The sequence below is a fragment of the Hemitrygon akajei genome, chromosome 4 (assembly GCF_048418815.1).
Source record: "Hemitrygon akajei chromosome 4, sHemAka1.3, whole genome shotgun sequence".
In the NCBI taxonomy this organism is placed as follows: domain Eukaryota; kingdom Metazoa; phylum Chordata; class Chondrichthyes; order Myliobatiformes; family Dasyatidae; genus Hemitrygon; species Hemitrygon akajei.
In genome coordinates this window covers 105536493-105558624 of record NC_133127.1, presented here as the reverse complement: position 1 = coordinate 105558624, position 22132 = coordinate 105536493, and the positions used below count along the sequence as shown (strand labels likewise).

Here is a 22132-nt window from a genome sequence, read left to right as displayed (position 1 = left end):
CCCCATCCCTTCTCACCACCGTTCAGGGCCCTCCTTTCTTTCTCCTGAGGCCTCCCGTCCCATGATCTTTCTTTCCCTTCTCCAGCTCTGTATCACTTTTGCCAATCACCTTTCCAGTTCTTAGCTTCATCCCACCCCCTCCGATCTTCTCCTATCAGTTTGCATTTCCCCCTCCCCCCACCTCTTTCAAATCTCTTACTATCTTTCCTTTCAGTTAGTCCTGACGAAGGGTCTCGGCCCGAAACGTCGACAGCGCTTCTCCCTATAGATGCTGCCTGGCCTGCTGTGTTCCACCAGCATTTTGTGTGTGTTGATGCTTTAGCATGCCTGGACTGTGTACTCCTCTGCTTAGTTGCTGCCTGAACTGGAGAGTTCCTCCGGCATTTTGTGTATATGTGTCTACTTTTCAGGCAACAGCAGAATCTCGTGTTTTATATTTGCATTTGTAAGAAGGTTCTATATTGGCATTAAACACGCGGAAAGTTTGCTAATATTAATTGTACTGTTGTATAGGAGCTGCTTTTTTCGTTAAAAGAGCTGCTGAGTCTTCACAAAATAAAACTGAGGTGTGGACGTGGAACCAATATTTGCAGAAACGTTTAATGGCAGCGTGATTACCCAGAAAGCTCTGCGTAACAATTCTCGCCGTCGCCGAAGCACCAATCAAATGCGCATGCGTCAGGGATGCGGACGTTGTCTAATATCGCGCATGCGCGTAGTACACGCAGGGCCTCGGAAATTCGGCTTCAGGTAAGAGTGGTTTTTCAACACCATCTGAGGGACAATTGCTGTGAACTGCGGACACCGAGTCTCGCAATCCCGGCACTGTCCGGCGCTCTCCCATCTCTCTCAGCCCCATGATCCGTACACAGGCCCCGGGGAGCTTCCGGCTGCTGAGGGAATGGGAACCGATGGATCTCTCAGACAGGGCTGAGCTCCAGCTATCTAAGTGCAAGGATTAGGAACTCGGAGAAAGGAAACAAAATCTTTTACATCACCAGTTGAGAAAATCACCTTTGTTCTACCTCCAATCACAAACTCGAGGAAATCTGCAGATGCTGGAAATTCAAGCAACACACAAAATGCTGGTGGAACACAGCAGGCTATGCAGCATCTATAGGAAGAAGTACTGTCGACGTTTCGGGCCGAGACCCTTCGTAAGGACTAACTGAAAGAAAAGATAGTAAGAGATTTGAAAGCGGGAGGCCAACCCTAACGCGTGGGGAGATCCGAAATGATAGGAGAAGACAGGAGGGGGTGGGTGAAGCTAAGAGCTGGAAAGTTGATTGGGTAAAGGGATACACAGCTGGACAAGGGAGAGGATCATGGGACGGGAGGCCCAGGGATAAAGAAAGGGTGAGTGAAGTACCAGAAGGAGATGGAGAGCAGGCAAGGAGTGATTGTGAGAGGGACAGAGGAAAAAAAGAAAACAAAAGGGAAAAAATAATACATAAATAAGGGATGGGGTAAGAAGGGGGGGGCAAGGGAGTCGCGTAGGGGCTCTCCCATTTCACTCACATCTGCTCTCACCCCATCCACCTACCATCCCACTTGGGATAGGGTTCCACTTGTCCTCACCTACCACCCCACCAGCCTCCGGGTCCAACATATAATTCTCCGTAACTTCTGCCACCTCCAACGGGATTCCACCACCAAGTACCTCTTACCCTACCCTCCACTTCTGCTTTCTGCAAGTATCACTCCCTGCGTGACTCCCCTGTCCATCCATCCCCCCATCCCTTCCCACCAATCTCCCTCCTGGCACTTATCCTTCTAAGCAGAACAAGTGCTACACCTCCCCCATGACCATTCAGGGCAGTCCTTCCAGGTGAGGTGACACTTCATTTGTGAGTCAGCTGGTGTGGTTTACTGCGTCCAGTTCTCCCGGCGTGGCCTTCTATGTATTGGTGAGACTCGACGCAGACTGGGAGACCATTTCGCTGAACACTTATGCTCTGTCTGCCAGAGAGAGCAGGATCTCCCAGTGGCCTCACATTTTAATTCCACGTCCCATTCCCATTCTGATATGTCAATCTATGGACTCCTCTACTGTCGAGATGAAGCCACACTCAGGTTGGAGGAACAACAACTTACATTCTGTGTGGGTAGTCTCCAACCTGATGGCATGAACATTGACTTCTCTAACCTCTGTTAATGCCCCACCTCCCCTTCTTACCCCACCCCTTATTGATTTATTTGTTATTTTCCCTTTTCTCTCTTTTTCTCTCTCCTTATTTCTCTCTTTGTCCCTCTCACAATCACTCCTTGCCTGTTCTCCATCTCACACTGGTGCTCCACTCCCCCTTTCTTTCTCGCTGGGTCTCCCGTCCCATGATCCTCTCCCTTCTCCAGCTGTGTATCCCTTTACCCAATCAACTTTACAGTTCTTAGCTTTATCCCTCCCCTTCCTGTCTTCTCCTATCATTTCAGATCTCCCCTCCCCGTCCCCCTCCCAAATTTCTTACTATCTCTTCTTTCCTGACGAAGGGTCTTGGCCCAAAATGTTGACTGTAATGTGCCAGACTCCAGTGAGACAGACTGCTGCCCTTCCCTTCATATTCATTGGCATTGCCATTAATGAGTCACCACCATCAGTCACCTGGAGAGGGGTCAGGGGATATTTATATCCAATCCAAAAGGTTGGTGGTGTTGTAGATAGTGTAGAGGATTGTCGAAGATTGCAGAGAGACATTGATAGGATGCAGAAGTGGGCTGAGCAGTGGCAGATGGAGTTCAACCCGGAGATGTGTGAGGTGGTACACTTTGGAAGGACAAACTCCAAGGCAGAGTACAAAGTAAATGGCAGGATACTTGGTAGTGTGGAGGAGCAGAGGGATCTGGGGGTACATGTCCACAGATCCCTGAAAGCTGCCTCACAGTAGGGTAGTTAAAGTTTATGGGGTGTTAGCTTTCATAAGTCGAGGGATAGCGTTTAAGAGACGCAATGTAATGATGCAGCTCTATAAAACTCTAGTTAGGCCGCACTTGGAGTACTGTGTCCAGTTCTGGTCGTCTCAGTATAGGAAGGATGTGGAAGCATTGAAAAGGGTACAGAGGAGATTTACCAGGATGCTGCCTGGTTTAGAGAGTATGGATTATGATCAGAGATTAAGGGAGCTAGGGCTTTACACTGTGGAGAGAAGGAGGATGAGAGGAGACATGATAGAGGTGTACAAGCTATTAAGAGGAATAGACAGAGTGGACAGCCAGCGCCTCTTCCCCAGGGCACCACTGCTCAGTACAAGAGGACATGGCTTTAAGGTAAGGGGAGGGAAGGTCAAGGGAGATATTAGAGGAAAGTTTTTCACTCAGAGAGTGATTGGTGCGTGGAATACACTGCCTGAGTCAGTGGTGGAGGCAGACACACTAGTGAATTTTAAGAGACTACTAGACAGGTATATGGACGAATTTAAGGTGGGGGGTTATATGTGTGGCAGGGTTTGAGGGTCAGCACAACATTGTGGGCTGAAGGGCCTGTAATGTGCTGTACTATTCTATGTTCTGTTCTTCTAACACAGAAACTGGTGTTACCTGTGTGTATTGTGGCAATGCAAAAGTTGTGGGAGAACTTGCAAGTGGGAGGAAGTGGAGTGATATTTGGAAATCTGACTTTTTAAAGCGTCATTTAGCAAGCAAATCAAATATGGATGGTGTGCAAAAGCTGGAGTGAGAAAATCCTTCATAACCCTCTACAGGCCTGCTACTTAGGTTGTGTGAGAGTGCAGATGAACTTGATCAAACCCAGAGGATATCAAAGTTCTTATTAACAGTGATTTGCTAGCTGTTAAAATAAATGCCTCTCTATTTTAAAATTCAGCATGCATATGTTGTTGTCACTGGGAAAAAATTGCACAGCACAAGATTTTTCGGCACACTGGTCATTATAAATTAGAGGGGACATTGGTGGGAAGGTGGGGAGACCTCCAATGTCCTTGACGCTCTCACCTGTAAGATGTTCATCCAGCTGCAGCTTGTAACCCTGCACTTTAAGGAGTTGGAGCTGGAAATGGATAAATTCCAGATCATCTGGGAGTCGAAGGGGGTGATAGATATGACATGAAGAGAGGTGAGTTACACCCAAGGTGCAGGATGCAGGAAACTGGGTGAGAGTCAGGAAGGGGAATGAGGTTAAATAGCCGTCGCAGAGTACTCTTGTGGCCATCCCCCATAACAACAACAACAACACTTTAGAAACTGTTCGGGGGAATTACCTGGTAGAGGAAAGTCAAAGGACTGATAGGGGATTTGTTAGTTAGGAAATTAAAACTAGCAGAGTTCTAATATTCTAGTGGTAAGATTCGCTGGTGCTAGTGTGTGGTGGTGGGAGGGGGGGCGGTGTGTGGTTAAACTAAAGTTGCAGGAGGGATTGGAGACAGAATGCCAGAACAGATAGTGGAGAGGGTGAATTGAAATGACTTATATCCTTCATTTACATGAGGAGTAGAAATCTTTACATTACTTCTCCATCTAAATGTGCAATGAATAATTTCTAGTAATTTATAATAAATAGTACATGGGACACTCATTACAACATAGAAATACAATTGTATCAGCATGAATTAATCAGTCTTATGGCCTGGTGGAAGGAGCCTGTTGAGCCTGGCTTTTATGCTGTGGTACTGTTTCCCGGATGGTAGCAGCTGGAACAGTTTGTGGTTGGGGTGACTCGGGTCCCCAATGACCCTTCAGGCCATTTTATACACCTGTCTTTGTAAATGTCTTGAATAGTGGAAAGTTCACATCTACAGATGCGCTGGACTGTCTGCACCACTCTCTGCAGAGTCCTGCAATTGAGGGAAGTACAGTTCACATACCAGGCAGTATTGCAGCCAGTCAGGATGCTCTCAATTGTGCCCGTGTAGAAAGTTCTTAGGATTTGGGACCCGTACCAAACTTCTTCAACCGTCTGAGGTGAAAGGGGAGCACAGCCACATACTATGCAGCTGGTATGTACAGACCACATGAGATCCTTGGTGATGTTTTGCCGAGGAACTTAAAGCTGTTCACCTGCTCAACCTCAGATTCATTGATGTCAATAGGGGTTAGCCTGTCTCCATTCCTCCTGCAGTATACAACCAGTTCCTTTGTTTTTGTGACATTGAGGGAGAGGTTTCTTTCTTGACACCCAGATAGATGTTGTTCAGACAAAGTCAGCAATCAAAATGTTGCACATGGTGCGATGAATGTGCTGAGCTGTGTATATCACAATGCAGGAAGCATCATAGGAAAACCAGATGGGCTCAGGACAGGGAATTATGATATTGTAGCCATTATTGGGACTTGGTTGCATCCAACAGTCTGAGGGATTTAGAGGAACAAAGTTGTAGAGAGATCGCAGACCATGCCAATAAACAAATTTTGATATAGAACATAGAATAGTACAGCACATTACAGGCCCTTCGGCCCACAATGTTGTGCCGACCCTCAAACCCTGCCTCCCATATAACCCCCTACCTTAAATTCCTCCATATACTTGTCTAGTAGTCTCTTAAACTTCACTAGTGTATCTGCCTCCACCACTGACTCAGGCAGTGCATTCCACGCACCAACCACTCTCTGAGTGAAAAACTTTCCTCTAATATTTCCCTTGAACTTCCCTCCCCTTAACTTAAAGCCATGTCCTCTTGTACTGAGCAGCGGTGCCCTGGGGAAGAGGCGCTGGCTGTCCACTCTGTCTATTCCTCTTAATATCTTAATATAGTAAGTGATTTTAACTTTCCAAATATTGACTAGATCTCCCATACTATAAAAAGACTATATGGGGTAGAACAACACACACAAAATGCTGGTGGAACACAGCAGGCCAGGAAGCATCTATAGGAGAAGTACTGTCGATGTTTCGGGCCGAGACCCTTCATCAGAACCCTTCACCTGGGGTAGAGTTTGTCAAATGTGTCCTTAATCAGCATGTAGAATTCCCGACGTAGAAGTGTGGAATAAACTATTAGGAAATGATCCGGGCTACTGACAGAAATTAGTGTATGGGAACACTTTGTATCTAGTGATCATAATGCCATGAGATTCCAAGTAAATATGGAAAAAGAGAGGTCTGGACCACGGGTTGAGGTTCTAAATTGGAGAAAGGTACCAGAAGGATCTGACAAGTGTGGTTTTGGACAAGCTGATTACTGGCAAAGGAGTACTTGGTAAATGGGTGTCCTTCAGCAGTGGAATTTTGAATGTGTAGAGTTTGTATGTGGCTGCCAAAATAAAAGTTGAAAGGTAACTGGTGCAGGGGACCTTGGTTTTCAAGAGATATTGAGGCCCCGGATATTTTGTTCCTCTAAATGCCTCAGACTGTTCAGTGCAACCAAGACTCATTAATGACTACAAATCATAATTCAATGCCCTGAGCATATCTGATTTTTTTTTTAGTTGTCTTCTGTTGGTTTATAAAAGCTTCCCAATAGTTTTTGCTCTTTTGTTTGCCCTATTTTTGGCTTTTAAGTTGGCTTTGGTTTCTCATTTTAGCCACAGTTGTGTCCTCCTGCTTTCCAATGTTTCCACTTCTTTGGGATGTATCGATCACTCAGCTCCCGAATTGCTCCCAGAAACTCCAGCCATTGCTGCTCCATCGTTATTCCTACCTTTTCACTTCCAAACAAGTTTGGCCAGCTTCTCTGTCACAGAAACATGGAGAAGTTCAGTACGGAAACAGGCTATTTGGCCCATCTAGTCAATGCCGAAAAAACATTTAAGTTGTATAATGCAGCTACCTGCACTGGGGACCGTCGCCCTACATATCCCTACCATCCAGGCTCCCATCCAAACTTTGAAATGGTGAAACCGAGCTCATATTCACCACTTGTGCTGGCATCTCACTCCACACTCTCACAACCTTTTCAGTAAAGAGCTTTTCCAAATGTTCCCATTAAATTTTCACCTTCCCCACTTACCCATGACCTCTGGTTGTCATCCCACCCAACCTCAGTGAAAAAAAGCTGCTTGCATTTACCCTATCTATACCCTCATAATTGAGTATATTTCAAACAAATCCTCAAAGCAATAATTCCTTGCTTATGTTTAGAGCCTTTTTGAGGTGTATAAGATGATGAGAGGCATTGATCATGTGGATAGCCGAAGGCTTTTTTCCAGGGCTGAAATGGCTAACACAAGGGAGCACAGTTTTAAGATGCTTGAAAATGTGTACTGAGGGGATGTCACACAGAGAGTGGTGGATGCATGGAATGCACTGCCAACGGCGGTGATAAAGGCGGATAGGATCTTTTAAGAGAATCTTAGATAAGTACACGGAGCTTAGAAAAATAGGGGGCTATGCGTTAGGGAAATTCTAGGCCGTTTCTAGAGTCAGCACTACTTTGTGGCTCGAAGCGTCTAATATGTTGTAGATTTCTATGTTCTATGTTAAACAGCGTAACAACATTGGCTGTTCTTCAGTCCTCTGATACCTCCTCCTCTCACCAAGGATGATTTAATTATCTCTGCTAGGGGCCCCGGCAATTTCTGTACTTGCCTCCTATAAGGTCTGAGGGAGCACCTTCTCATGCCCAGGAGATTTATCCACCCTAATCTGCCTCAGGATAGCAAACATCTCCTCTTCTTTAATCTGTACAGGGTCCACAATGTTAATGCCGCTTTACAACACTTCAGTAGACTCTGTGCCCATCTCCTGGGTAAATAGAGATGATCCCCGTCTGCTTTGATTCCAAACATGGATTGCCATTCTGGTCTTCCAGAGGACCAACTTTGCCCCTTGCAATACTTTTGCTCTTTATCTATCTCTAGAATCCCTTAGGATTATCCTTCACCTTTTCTGTGAGGGCAACCTCATGCCTTCTTTTCACCATCCTGATTTATTTCTTATGTATTATCTTGCATTTCTGATACTCCATAAGAAACTGCCTTCCTATCCCTGTTATGCAAGTCCATTTTGTGCTTCACTAGGGTCTCAATATCCCTTGAAAACCAAGGTTCCCTACAGTTTCTATCTTTACCTTTTATTCTGACAAGCACATACCCGCTTTGTACTTTCAAAATTTCATTTGAAGATCTCCCACTTATAGACAGACAGACATACTTTATTGATCCCGAGGGAAATTGGATTTCGTTACTGCCGCACCAATCAAGAATAGTGAAGAAATATAGCAATATTAAACCATAAATAATTAAATAATAATAAGTTAATCATGCCAAGTGGAAATAAGTCCAGGACCAGCCTATTGGCTCAGGGTGTCTGACACTCTGAGGGAGGAGTTGTAAAGTTTGATGGCTACAGGTAGGAATGAATTCCTATGACGCTCAATGTTACATCTCGGTGGAATGAGTCTCTGGCTGAATGTACTCCTGTGTCTAACCAGTATATTATGGAGTGGATGGGAGACATTGACCAAGATGGCATGCAACTTGGACAGCATCCTCTTTTCAGACACCACCATCAGAGAGTTACCATCAGTTACCAAGCACACCTTTGCCATAAAGCAGCCTGTCCCAGTCCACACTTGCCAGATCCTAGTGTCATAATTCCGGGTGCTGATCCATGCCCTGAACACATCCGCCTTTCCTGCGCTGCTCCTTGTATTGAAATATACAGGGCTCAGCATATTCACTGCACCATGCTCAACATTTTTCATTCCTGACTTTGGCTGAGGACTGAACAGCATCTGCCTTCACAACCTCTCCGCTATCCTGTTATTCAGGCTCCCGTTTCCCCTGCAACTTCAGTTTAACTCCCATCTCCCACCATGCAGCTCTGTCACCCCTTTGGCTTTCCTCTCCTAGATCAATAAAAAGGAGGTACATACCAGTTACAGGCAGATAGGAACAAATGGGGTACTGATGAAGCACAGGAAATTCAAGTGAACACTTATGAAAGAAATAAAAGAAGGCATGAGGTTGCCCCAGCAGACAAGGTGAAGGGGAATCCTCAGAGATTCTGCAGATCTGTTAAGAGCAAAAAGACTGCAAGGGAAAAAATTAATCCTCTGGAAGATCAGAATGATAATCCATATGAAGAGACAAAATAGATGCGGGAGTTTTTTTTTGTGCATCTGTATTTACTCTGGAGCTGGACACAGTCTATAAAAGTGAGGCAAAGCAGCATCAACTTCATGGACCCTGTACAGATTACAGAGGTGGAGGTGTTTGCTGTCTTAAGGCAAATTAACGTGGATAAATCCCCAGGGCCTGACAAGTTGCTCCCTGGGACTCTGCGAAAGACAAGTGCAGAAATTGTCGGGGCCCAAGCACAGATATTTAAATCATCCTCAGTGACAGGTGAGGTACTGGAGGATTGGAGGACAGCCAGTGTTGTTCCGCTGTTGAGGAAAGGCTGTAAAACTAAACTAAGAATAGTATGTTGGTGAGCTTGACATCAATAGGGGGAAAGTTATTGGAACGTATGTGCTGGAAGTGGATATATAAGTGTTTGGATAGATATGGACTGATTAAGGATAGACAGCATGGCTTTTTGCACGGTAGGTCGTCTAACTAATCTCATAGATTCTCTCTAGGAAGTTATCAGGAAAGTGGATGAAGGCAAGGCAGTGGATGTTGTCTACATGAACTTTAGCAAGGCACTTGACAAAGGCTCATCTGGGAGGTTGGTCAAGAAGGTTCAGTCACTCAGCATTCAAGATTAGACAATAAATTGGATGAGCAAACTGGATCAGCAAATTTGAGGATAACACCAAGATTGGGGGTGTAGTGGACCGTGAGGAAGACTATCATGGCTTGCAGTGAGATCTGGACAAGCTGGAAAAATAGGTTGAGAAATGGAAAATGGAATTTAATGGCGACAAGTGCGAGGTAATGCACTTTGGTAGGACCTAGGTCTTACACAGTGACTGGTAGGTACTGAGGAGTGCTGTAGACAAAAGGGATCTGGGAATACAGGTCCATAATTCACTGAAAGATGTGTTACAGGTAGATAGGGACAGCATGAAAGATTTTGGCACATTGGCCTTCATAAACCGAAGTACTGAGTGCAAAAGATGGATGTTGTGCTGAAGTTGTGTAAGACTTTGATGAGGCCTAACCTGGAGTTTTGAGTGCAGTTTGGTCACCAACCTACAGGAAGATGTAAAAGAGGTTGAGTGAGTTCAGAGAAAACTCACAAGGATGTTGCCAGTTCTGGAGGACTTGAGTTATAAGGAAAGAGTGAACAGGTCAGGACTTTATTCCTTGGAACGTAGAAGATTGAGGGGAGATTTGATGTAGGTGTACCACAATTATGAGGGGTATAGATAAGGTAAATGCAAGCTGGCTTTTTCCACTGAGATGGTGTGGGACGACAACCAGAGGTCGTGGGTTAAGTGTGAAAGGTGAAATGTTAAGGGGTACATTAGGGGAAACTTCTTCACACAGACGGTCATCCGGGTGTGGAATGAGCAGCCAGCACATGTGGTGCAAGCGAGCTCAATTTCAACATTTAAGAGGTTCGTATAGGTACCTGGATGGTAGGGGTACAGGAGTAGAAAGTTTAAATAGTTCAGCACCAACTAGATGGGCCAAAGGGTCTGTTTCTGTGTTATACTTTTCCATGACTGTGACAGGAACCTTAAATATGCTAACATTCACTCAAATTCCTTTTAACAACTGTGCAGTCCAGCCATACATCTGAGTAGGCGATATTTACATGGCATTAAAGCTGTGGCACTTTAAATAAACAGTACATAAATGAAAATCCCAGCTACACATTAACAAAGGCAATTTGTATGAGAGTGTTTGTTACTGTGGGGCCAGGCACCCATGCAGCTCAGTGGGAACATTGACTCTACCAATGGAGAGTCAAACTGAGCCAGGTCACAGATTGGAGATGGCAGAAATGCCCCATTCTTATAGAGACAGGAAGAGCATCAGAGAGTTTGATGGTCATTCCAGATACCAGCACTGTGCCCAGTTATAAGATGATTTCTCTCTCCAACTTGGGTTGAACCTCACTGTAACAGTGTGATGTCAGATCACACCTTGACACTCAAGTGATCTCATCTGAAATGTTGTCCTTCACCCATTGATGGTTTTTATAAATCTTTTTACAGGATAAAAATGACAAGGAATTTGTCTATGGGAATTCAAACACAACACACCAGTTTTGCTGTCTCTGTCTAGATATTTAAGAAGTGGAGAAAGGGATTCAATCGACCATCCTTGCTGTTCAGACTGTGGGGAGGTAATCACTCGATCATCTGACCGACTGGCACGCCTGTCATTTTAAACGGGGGAACCCATTCATCTGCTCAGACAGTGGGAATGGATTCAGTCGGTCATTTCAACTGAAGGTACATCAGCAAGTTCGCACTGGGACAAGGCCATTTATCTTTTCTGTGGGTGAGAAGGGATTCAGTCGGTCTTCCCACCTGCAGACACACCAGTCAGTTCACACTGGGCAAAGGCAGGTCATCTGCTGAATTTGTGGGTAAGGATTCACTCGGTCATCTGACCTAATGGCTCACCAGCGAGTTCACACCGGGGAGCGGCCGTTCACCTGCTCGGACTGTGGGAAGGGATTCACTTGCTCATCTAAGCTGAAGGTACATCAGAGAGTTCACACTGGAGAGAGGCCATTCACCTGCTCAGACTGTGGGAAGGGATTCACTCAGGCATCTCACCTACTGAAACATCAGTCAGTTCACACTGCAGAGGGAGGTTTCACCTGCTCAGATTGTGGGAGGAGATTCCCTCATTCTTCCACCCTACAGAGACACCAGTCCGTTCACATTGGAGAGAGGCCATTCACCTGCTCAGTCTGTGGGAAGACATTCACTCAGTCATCTCACCTACAGAGTCACCAACGAGTTCACACTGGGGAGAATCCGTTCACCTGCTCAGACTGTGGGAAGGGATTCACTTGCTCATTTAATCTGAAGGTACATTTGAGAGTTCACACTGGAGAAAAGCCGTTCACCTGCTCAGACTGTGGGAAGGGATTCACTCAGGCATCTCACCTACTGACACACCAGTCAGTTCACACTGGGGAGAGGCCATTCACCTGCTCAGTCTGTGGGAAGACATTCACTCAGTCATCCAACCTACAGAGTCACCAACGAGTTCACACTGGGGAGAAGCCGTTCACCTGTTCGGACTGTGGGAAGGGATTCACTCAATCATCTCACCTGAAGCTACATCAGAGAGTTCACACCGGGGAGAGGCCGTTCACCTGCTCAGAATGTGGGAAAGGATTCACTCAGTCATCCAAACTACTGGCACATCAGTCAGTTCACACTGGGGAGTGGCCATTCACCTGCTTTTACTGTGGAAAGGGATTCACTCGGTCCTCCGAACTGCTGGTACACCAGTCAGTTCACACTGGGGAGAGGCCATTCACCTGCTCAGACTGTGGGAAGGGATTCACTCAGGCATCTAACCTATTGAGACACCAATCAGTTCACACTGGAGAGAGGCTGTTTAAATGCTCGGACTGTGGGAAGGGATTCGCTCAGTCATCTCAACTGAAGATACACCAGCGAGTTCACACTGGGGAGAGGCCGTTCACCTGCTCAGACTGTGGGAAGACATTTACTCAGTCATCCCACCTACAGAGTCACCAACGAGTTCACACTGGGGAGAGGCCATTCACCTGCTCAGACTGTGGAAAGGGATTCACTCGATCATCCACCCTATTGACGCACCAGTCAATTCACAGTGAGGAGAGGCCGTTCAGTTGCTCAGAATGTGGGAAGGCATTCACACAATCATCTCATCTACTGAAACACCAGCGAGTTCACACTGGGGAGAGGCCATACACCTGCTCAGTCTGTGGGAAGAGATTCACTCAGTCATCCAACCTACAGAGTCACCAGCGAGATCACACTGGGGAGAGGCCATTCACCTGCTCGGACTGTGGAAAGGGATTCACTCGATCATCCACCCTATTGGCGCACCAGTCAATTCACACTGGGGAGAGGACATTCAGCTGCTCAGAATGTGGGAAGGCATTCACACGATCATCTCATCTACTGAAACACCAGCGAGTTCACACTGGTTAGAGGCTGATCACCTGCTCAGACATTGGCAAGAGGTTACATAGAATAGTACAGCACATTACAGGCCCTTCGGCCCACAATGTTGTGCCAACCATCAAACCCTGCCTCCCATATAACTCCCTACCTTAAATTCCTCCATATACCTGTCTGGTAGTCTCTTAAACTTCACTAGTGTATCTGCCTCCACCACAGACTCAGGCAGTGCATTTCACGCACCAACCACTCTCTGAGTGAAAAACCTTCCTCTAATATCCCCCTTGAACTTCCCTCCCCTTAACTTAAAGCCATGTCCTCTTGTTCTTCCTGGGGAAGAAGCGCTGGCTGTCCACTCTGTCTATTCCTCTTAATATCTTGTATACCTCTATCATGTCTCCTCTCATCCTCCTCCTCTCCAAAGAGTAAAGCCCTAGCTCCCTTAATCTCTGATCATAATCCATACTCTCTAAACCAGGCAGCATCCTGGTAAATCTCCTCTGTACCCTTTCCAATGCTTCCACATCCTTCCTATACTGGGGCGACCAGAACTGGACACAGTACTCCAAGTGTGGCCTAACTAGAGTTTTATAGAGCTGCATCATTACATCGCATCTCTTAAACTCTATCCCTCAACTTATGAAAGCTAACACCCCATAAGCTTTCTTAACTACCCTATCTACCTGTGAGGCAACTTTCAGGGATCTGTGGACATGTACCCCCAAATCCCTCTGCTTCTCCACACTACCAAGTATCCTGCCATTTACTTTGTACTCTGCCTTGGAGTTTGTCCTTCCAAAGTGTACCACCTCACACTTCTCTGGGTTGAACTCCATCTGCCACTTCTCAGCCCACTTCTGCATCCTATCAATGTCTCTCTGCAACCTTCGACAATCCTCTACACTATCTGCAACACCACCAACCTTTGTGTCGTCTGCAAACTTGCCAACCCACCCTTCTACCCCCACATCCAGGTCGTTAATAAAAATCACAAGAAGTAGAGGCCCCAGAACAGATCCTTGTGGGACACCACTAGTCGCAACCCTCCAATCTGAATGTACTCCCTCCACCATGACCCTCTGCCTTCTGCAGGCAAGCCAATTCTGAATCCACCTGGCTAAACTTCCCTGGATCCCATGCCTTCTGACTTTCTGATAAGCCTACTATGTGGAACCTTGTCAAATGCCTTACTAATATCCATGTAGATCACATCCACTGCACTACCCTCATCTATATGCCTGGTCAGCTCCTCAAAGAACTCTATCAGGCTTGTTAAGCACTATTTGCCCTTCACAAAGCCATGCTGACTGTCCCTGATCAGACCATGATTCTCTAAATGCCCATAGATTCTATCTCTAAGAATCTTTTCCAACAGCTTTCCCACCACAGACGTAAGGCTCACTGGTCTATAATTACCTGGACTATCCCTACTACCTTTTTTGAACAAGGGGACAACATTCGCCTCCCTCCAATCCTCCGGTACCATTCCTGTGGACAACGAGGACATAAAGATCCTAGCCAGAGGTTCAGCAATCTCTTCCCTAGCCTCATGGAGCAGCCTGGGGAATATTCCGTCAGGCCCCGGGGACTTATCTGTCCTAATGTATTTTAACAACTCCAACACCTCCTCTCCCTTAATATCAACATGCTCCAGAACATCAACCTCACTCATATTGTCCTCACCGTCATCAGGTTCCCTCTCAGTGGTGAATACCGAAGAGAAGTATTCATTGAGGACCTCACTAACTTCCTCAACCTCCAGGCACATCTTCCCACTTTTATCTCTAATTGGTCCTACCTTCACTCCTGTCATCCTTTTGTTCTTCACATAATTAAAGAATGCCTTGGGGCTTTCCTTTACCCTACTCGCCAAGGCCTTCTCATGCCCCCTTCTTGCTCTTCTCAGCCCCTTCTTAAGCTCCTTTCTTGCTACCTTATATTCCTCAATAGACCCATCTGATCCTTCCTTCCTAAACCTCATGTATGCTGCCTTCTTCCACCTGACTAGATTTTCCACTTTACTTGTCACCCATGGTTCCTTCATCCTACCATTCTTTATCTTCTTCTGCGGGACAAATTTATCCCTAACATCCTGCAAGAGATCCTTAAACATCGACCACATGTCCATAGTACATTTCCCTACAAAAACATCATCCCAATTCACACCCGCAAGTTCTAGCCTTATAGCCTCATAATTTGCCCTTCCCCAATTAAAAATTTTCCTGTCCACTCTGATTCTATCCTTTTCCATGATAATACTAAAGGTCAGGGAGCGGTGATCACTGTCCCCCAGATGCTCACCCACTGACAGATCTGTGACCTGACCCGGTTCGTTACCTAATACAAGATCCAGTATGGCATTCCCCCTAGTCAGCCTGTCAACATACAGTGACAGGAATCCATCCTGGACACACTTAACAAACTCTGCCCCATTTATAACCCTTGGAACTTATCAAGTGCCAATCAATATTAGGGAAGTTAAAGTCAACCATGATAACAACCCTGTTATTTTTGCATCTTTCTCTCAGATGGTTCTCTCAGCCATCTCCACCAAATGTGCATCATTGAGTTCACACTGGGGAGACGCTGTTCACCTGCTCAGACTGTGGGAAGTGATTCTAACCTTGTGACACACTACTGGGTTCGCACTGGGGAGAAAGTTTCAATAAGCTGCATGCTGGATATTTGTCCATAACCGTTGCTGAATGCAATTTTGAGTGTGACTGTCGGGGCTGAACTCTACAATTATTGCTGCTGCTCACCACACCCAGTTCTGCAGCCTGGTCACTGGGCATGGGAGGAGTTTCTTCTGCTGCATATTCACCTTTAATGGGACTGAAGTTTAATATTCTGGATCAGAGACAAATAAATCAGTTGTATTATAGTTGTAATAAACCCAGTGTACCCTAGGGTAAGCTGAGGTTGGCTGGACCCTGCCAGTGATTCTGTTCCATGACAGTCCATTTAAATCCTCCCCTGTTGTTCCCGTCTCGCTCTCCCTGTGGTGATGGGTTCCAAACAGTCACCACTCTGTGGGTGAAGAGGTTTCCCTTGAATTTTCTGCAGATTGAAGAAGACGAGCTGACTGCAGTTCTGTCTGACATGTTCTTCGCCCCTCAAATCTCTGGGCTGAGGAAGAACGACGTTGGTAGTTAACCTCCTTATTGCCTGCTCATTTCCACATTATGGGTCATTTTTCCTGCTTCTAAAGGGTTGTTGAAAACACCACTGTCTTCTAAAGACTGAAAGCAGAATGGGAAACCATTAGTTTGATGTTCATCGGAGCAAGGTCAGCAAGGCAGGTCTGCACAGGGCAGAGTTTGGGGCTCTGGACGATGGTCGGGGTAAGAACTAATGATGAAGAGAAGAGAATCAGCAGCGGGGTGTGGCAACGAATAACAGAGTAGCAACATTTGGAAGCTGATTGACAGAGAAAATAATTCGGTTGTCAGACTGATGACACAAACAATGCCTGTGGTGAGGTGCTTCATTGGTCAAGGAATGTGTGTGTTGGGATGGTTATATCTATTGAGAGAGCTGTTTCTGCTTGTTTATCCTGTAATATTTTATCCAGATGGTTATTATGGATTGTCCTATCTGAAATAATGTATTTATTATGATGTGATTTGTAAGATTTTGACTCTAAAACTGGATCAGGCTTGAATTTATGGTGCCTTTATGAAGTGATGGAGGGCATTCATGAGTTTGTATTTTAAAGCAAGATTTTGGTGAATGATATTTGTCACTTAATCATACCTGCATAATTGATCAGATTGAGTTAAACTGCTGCAGGATCCCGGAATGTGTTGGATTGTGTCTGGTTTCTCTTGGCATTTTCTGCATTTATTGCCTGATTTGTTTGTCTTTTATGTCATTTTGATTTTTTAAAATGTCAACCACCTTGTCCTGTATTTCCACAAGGAACCCCTGTTGATGGGAAGAGGTCTCCAACTTTGAGTCAAGCGCTCAATGCTTCCTTCTCACCATCTCGTTTGCTCAGATCATTGGGATGTCTCCCATGGAAGGTCATACTCATTCCACAGGTTAACTTTTTCTTCCATAGTGATGAATAATTTTTCTGAGTTGGCCTCTTATTTAAGTTTTCTGGTCTGTATTGCTGATCAGAATTGCATATACACACATGGAGGGCTGAATCCTGTTTATTTTGTATGAAAATATATACCTTAGTAATCTTATCAGACTGTTCGGCATTTTTTTAAATGTCTGTTTAGTTCTTCCTCCTTCTGTCCTCAGTAGTGTTAATCTAAGTGTGTTTGAGTGTAAATAGTTTTTTCTGAATTGTCATTTCAGTTTTTATTTTTCTTTGTAAAGTTTTCAGATTGGAATGGGACCAAGATATTTTGCCTCAGGAATATGTTAATATGGGTATAGCGAAAGTGTTTATTGCCTTTGTTGTAGCCATTGATCCTGTGGATAAGACATTGATCACATGCACAGCCAGAGGAATTTTCCCATGGTTGAAATGGCTAACACATGGGGGCATAATTTTATGGTGCTTGGAAATGGGTACAAAGGGGATGTCAGAGATAAATTTTTCACAAAGAGCATGGTTGGTGTGTGGAATGCATTACCAGATAAGGGAGTAGAGGTATATACAATACAGTCTTTTAAGAAACTCTTAGATTGGTACATGGAGCTTAGAAAAATAAAGAGCAATGCAGTAGGAAAATTCTAGGCAGCTTCTAGATTAGGTTACATTGCAGGCACAACATTGTGGGACTAAGAGCCTGTAATGTGCTATAGATTTCTATTTTCTTTGTTCCATTTGTTATACCATAGATGTCTACTTGGCAAATGTTCTTAAGCCTTGAAGTAAATGTTGTTAAAAGTTTTCCTTTTTGCACTTATTTTTCTATTTTCATTGTTTTTTGGTTTTCCAGACAGCTGGGTGTCGAGAGTTCTGATGAAGGGTCTGGGCCCAAAACGTTGATTCTCATCCATAGATGCTGCCTGACTTGCTGAGCTCCTCCAGCACATTGTGTGAATTGCTTCAGACTTCCAGCATCTGCAGTATCTCAAGTCCCAGATACTTATATGTTTATTGAAAGGACACGCAGGTAGGGAGAGAGGGTGGTGTGGCTCTGTTGGTAAAAAATAAAATCAAAGGTGACATACGATTAGCAGGTGTTGAGCCATTGTGGGTAGCACTAATGAACAGCAATGGTGAAAAGACCCAGATGGGAGTTTTCTGGAGATTTCCAAACAGTAGTATGTATACTATGCACAAATTACAACGGGAGAAAGAAAATGCATGCATACAATAGTCATGAGAGATAGTTATGCAGATACATTGGGAAAATCAGGTAGGTGCAGGATCCCAAGAGGGGGATTTCCGAGAATGCCCACAAGATGGCTTTTTAGAGCAGCTGCTGGTTGAGCCCAGCTGGGGATCAGCTATTCTCGATTGGGTGTTGTGCAATGAACAGGAAGTAATTAGAGCACTTAAAGTGAAAGAACCCAGAGGGGGAAGCGATCTTAAAATATTGGAATTCATCCTGAAATGTGAAAAGGAGAAGCTGAAGTGAGATGTATCAGTATAACCGTAGAATAAAGAGAATTACAGAGAGAAGAATTGGCCAAAAATATTTAGAAAAGAACACTGGCAGGGATGATGACAGAATGGCTGGAATTTCTGGATGCAATTCGGAAGGCACACAATAAACCATATGTACCAAAGAGGAAGAAGTATTCTAAAGACAGGATGATACAACTATAGCTAATGAGAAGGCAAAGCCAACATAAAAGCCAAAGAGAGGGCATATAACAGATCAAGCAATGGTGGGAAGTTAGGGGATTAGGAAGCTTTTAAAAAGCAACAAAAGGCAACTAAGAATGTAATTAAGAAGGGAAATATGGAATGTGAAGTTAAGCTAGCCAGTAACATTAAAGAGGATACCAAATGTTTCTTCCGATACATATGGTGTAGTGGAGTGGCGAGAGTGGATATCGGATCACAGGAATCCGATGCTGGAGGGGTAGTAATGGGGGACAAGGAGCTGACGGATGAACTGAATAAGTATTCTGCATCAGTCTTCAGTATAGAAAACACTAGCAGTGGAAGTTCAGATGTCAGTGGTCAGAATGTGTAAAGTTACATTACTCGGGAGAAGGTTCTTGGGAAACAGAAAGGTCTGAAGGTAGATACGTCACCTGGACCAGATGGTGTACACCCCAGAGATCTGAAAGAGGTGGCTGAGGAGACTGGAGAGGGATTAGTACTGATGCTTCAAGAATCAATGGATTCTGGTATGGTTCTGGAAATTTGGAAATATTACTCTACTCTTCAAGAAGGGAAAGAGGTGGAAGAACTGAAATTTTAGGCCATTTTGTCTGACTCCACTGATTGGGAAGATTCTTGAATATATTGGAAAGTTGTTGGGGATGTGTTTTCAGGGTATTTCGAGGCACACGATAAAACCGGCCATTCTCAGCGTGTTGTCTTCAAGGGAAAATCTTGTCTGACAAGTATGTTGAAATTCTTTGAATTCATTGAGGAAGTAACAAGTAAGATAGAGGAGAATTGGCTGATGATGTGCTTTCAGAACTGGATTTTCGGAAGGTCCTTGACAAGGTGCCTCCCATTGGTCTGCTTAACAAGTTATGACAGGAAATTACAGGAAAGATTCTTGAATGGATTGTGCAGTGGCTGATTGGCACGAGGCAAAGAATAGTAATAAGGGGAACCTTTTCTGGTTCGCTGCCAGTGACTTGTGGTGTTCCACAGGGATCTGTTGGGACCGATTCTTTTTATGTTATATGGTATTGAGTTAGATGGCAGAATTGATGGCTGTGTTGCAACTTTTGCCGATGATACCAAGATAGCTGGAGGGACAGGTAGTTTTGAGGAAGTAGAGAGGCTACAAAAGGACCTCGACAGATTAGAGGAATGTGCAAAGAAATAGTAGATGGAATACAGTGTAGGGAACTATAGTCATGCACTTTGGAGAAAGAAGTAGAAGTGGCAGATGAAATACAGTGTAGGGACTGCGGGCCTGCAGGTCTGCAGTCAGGTACTCGGGTTCCCTTAGCATAATGTTGCACGGACATTATTAGCAAAACACTCTGATACAATATGGGTTTCATTTTGTTGCAGACAAAAATGCCATTTTGGACCTACAAGTACATTTCCATGGTGACAGAGAAACGCTCTAACACCCCTCACCGTCTCTGAGAACCCTTCCGAACCCTACATCACTCCCCATTTCTGTAAACCCCTCCGAACCCTACAGCACTCGCCAGCTCTGCAAAACCCTCCATCATCCACACTGGTGGATTCAGCTGACCCGAGAAAGACACTGCCCGTGGCAGATTGCAGGGCTCATAAAACACCCTCATGCTTTTTGTTTATAAACCTACTGATTTGCATGGATATCTTGACTAAACCTCCTCCCACCTTGTCTCCTGTAAAAAAAAAACTATTTCTTTTTCTCAGTTCCTTTGTCTCTGCCACATTTGTTGACAGGATAAGGTTTTCCTTTCCAAATCGTCAGAGTTGTCGTCCTCCTTCAAAGAATGCAGTTTCCCTTCCACCACCACTGATGCTGATCTCACACCCAATTGTTCTATTTCCTGAAAATCCGCCTTCACTCTGTATTCCAGTCACCTCCACAACTTATCTCCAAACATCAAACACATGTTTTTCTACCCCCCCCGCCCCAACCCTCTGTTTTCCATCCGGATTTCCTTGTCCACTCATCTCTCCCCTCTAATCTATTTCCTGAAACGTATCCTTGCAAAGCGAGGGAAGTGTACACATTCTTATTTACCTCCTCCCTCGGCACCATTCAGGATCACAAACAGTCTGTCCAGGTGAGGCAACACTTCACCTGCGGTTCTGTTGGTTCATCTACTGTATCCAGCGCTCCCAGTGCGGCCTTCTGTATCTCAGTGAGACGTGATGTCGATTGGAAAACCTCCTTATTGAGCACATTTGTTCCATCCGCAATAAAGCGTATTTCCTGGTGGCCAATCATTTCAAATCCACTCTCCCTTCCCATTCTAACATGCCAGATCATTGTTGGACTAACGTGATGACAGCACTCCCAGGTTGGAGGAGCAACACCTCATAATACATCTGTGTAGCTTCCAACCTGATAGCACGAACATCGATATCTTTAATTTCCACCTCCATTTTTTTTTCACCTACACCCCCCCCCCCCCCCCCCCGGTTCTGTCTCCCCTCTTACCTCCTCTCTTGCCCATTGCCGATCATCTCCCTCTGATGCCTCCTTTCCATCCTTTTCTCCCATGGTCGGCTCTTGTCTCCTCTCAGATTCCTTATTTTCAGCCCTTTGCAATTTCCGCCGACTGCCAACCACCTCACTCCTCACTTCATCTGTCCGTTCCCCCACCCACTCTTATCTGGCTTCACCTATCAACTGCCTGCTTGTATTCCTCCTCCTCCACCTAACATCTATTCCGCACACCCCCACCCCCTTCCATTTCCGAGGAAGGGTCTTAGTAAGAAGTGTCTGCTATGCTCGACCCCTATAGAAGCTACCTGACCTCCTGAGTTCCTCCAACATTTTGTGTATGTTACTTGCCATCTCCAACATCTGCAGAATCTCATCGGGTTGCAGTTCAGAGTGTAGAGACGACATTGAGTCTCACTAATGTAGAGGAGGTCACACCAGGAGAACAGGAAACAGTAGATGACTACACCAGGCACGAAGCTGAAGTGTTGCCTCATACGGAGGACTGTTTGGCACCCTGAATACTGGTGAGGAGAGTGGTTTGGGGCAGGTGTAGCACTTCAGCCACTTGCAGGGTTATTTTACAGCACCCTACACCCCTCCTTATCACTGTAACCCCCTCCTTTTTGTGGACAGCACTGCCACGGTGGTGATTTGCCACAATTACAGGCCCTCTTTATTTGTGGACTCCATCGTCACCAGGTGGCGTTCTGCCACAATAATGCTGAGAGACAGAAATGTGACGCTGCAGCCTGCTGAAATGTTTATTCAAGATTAAACGTTTAATTCCCTTTCTAGCAGACAAGTGTAAATGAGATTTAAATAATTATTACTCCGGCTCCAGTGCAGCAAAAAATAAAACACAATAATAAAAATATATATCCACAGCTTACACACTGCACATATGTCCATCAAGTGACGAAAGGCACAGGATGTCTGTCCATAAGGCGACTGACAGAAAATGCTAAACTAGCGGTGTGAAAGGGTGCGTTAGTGGTTGGAGTT

The 22132-nt window shown here is 45.1% G+C and overlaps 1 protein-coding gene across 1 annotated transcript; it reads left to right on the top strand.

Annotated features, from left to right (window-relative positions):
- The first annotated feature begins 713 nt into the window (after positions 1–713).
- On the top strand, positions 714–21085 carry LOC140726584 (uncharacterized). Its single transcript, XM_073043156.1, has 4 exons — positions 714–750; positions 10998–16957; positions 17816–17992; positions 20029–21085. The coding sequence occupies exon 2, from the start codon at positions 11403–11405 to the stop codon at positions 12942–12944; it is 1542 nt and encodes a 513-aa protein (XP_072899257.1). The 5' UTR covers positions 714–750; positions 10998–11402; the 3' UTR covers positions 12945–16957; positions 17816–17992; positions 20029–21085.
- Positions 21086–22132: the final 1047 nt, after the last annotated feature.

What these genes read in the sequence shown, in the direction of transcription:
- LOC140726584 (XM_073043156.1), top strand. Translation starts at nt 11,403, where the DNA reads ATGGCTCACCAGCGAGTTCACACCGGGGAGCGGCCGTTCACCTGCTCG.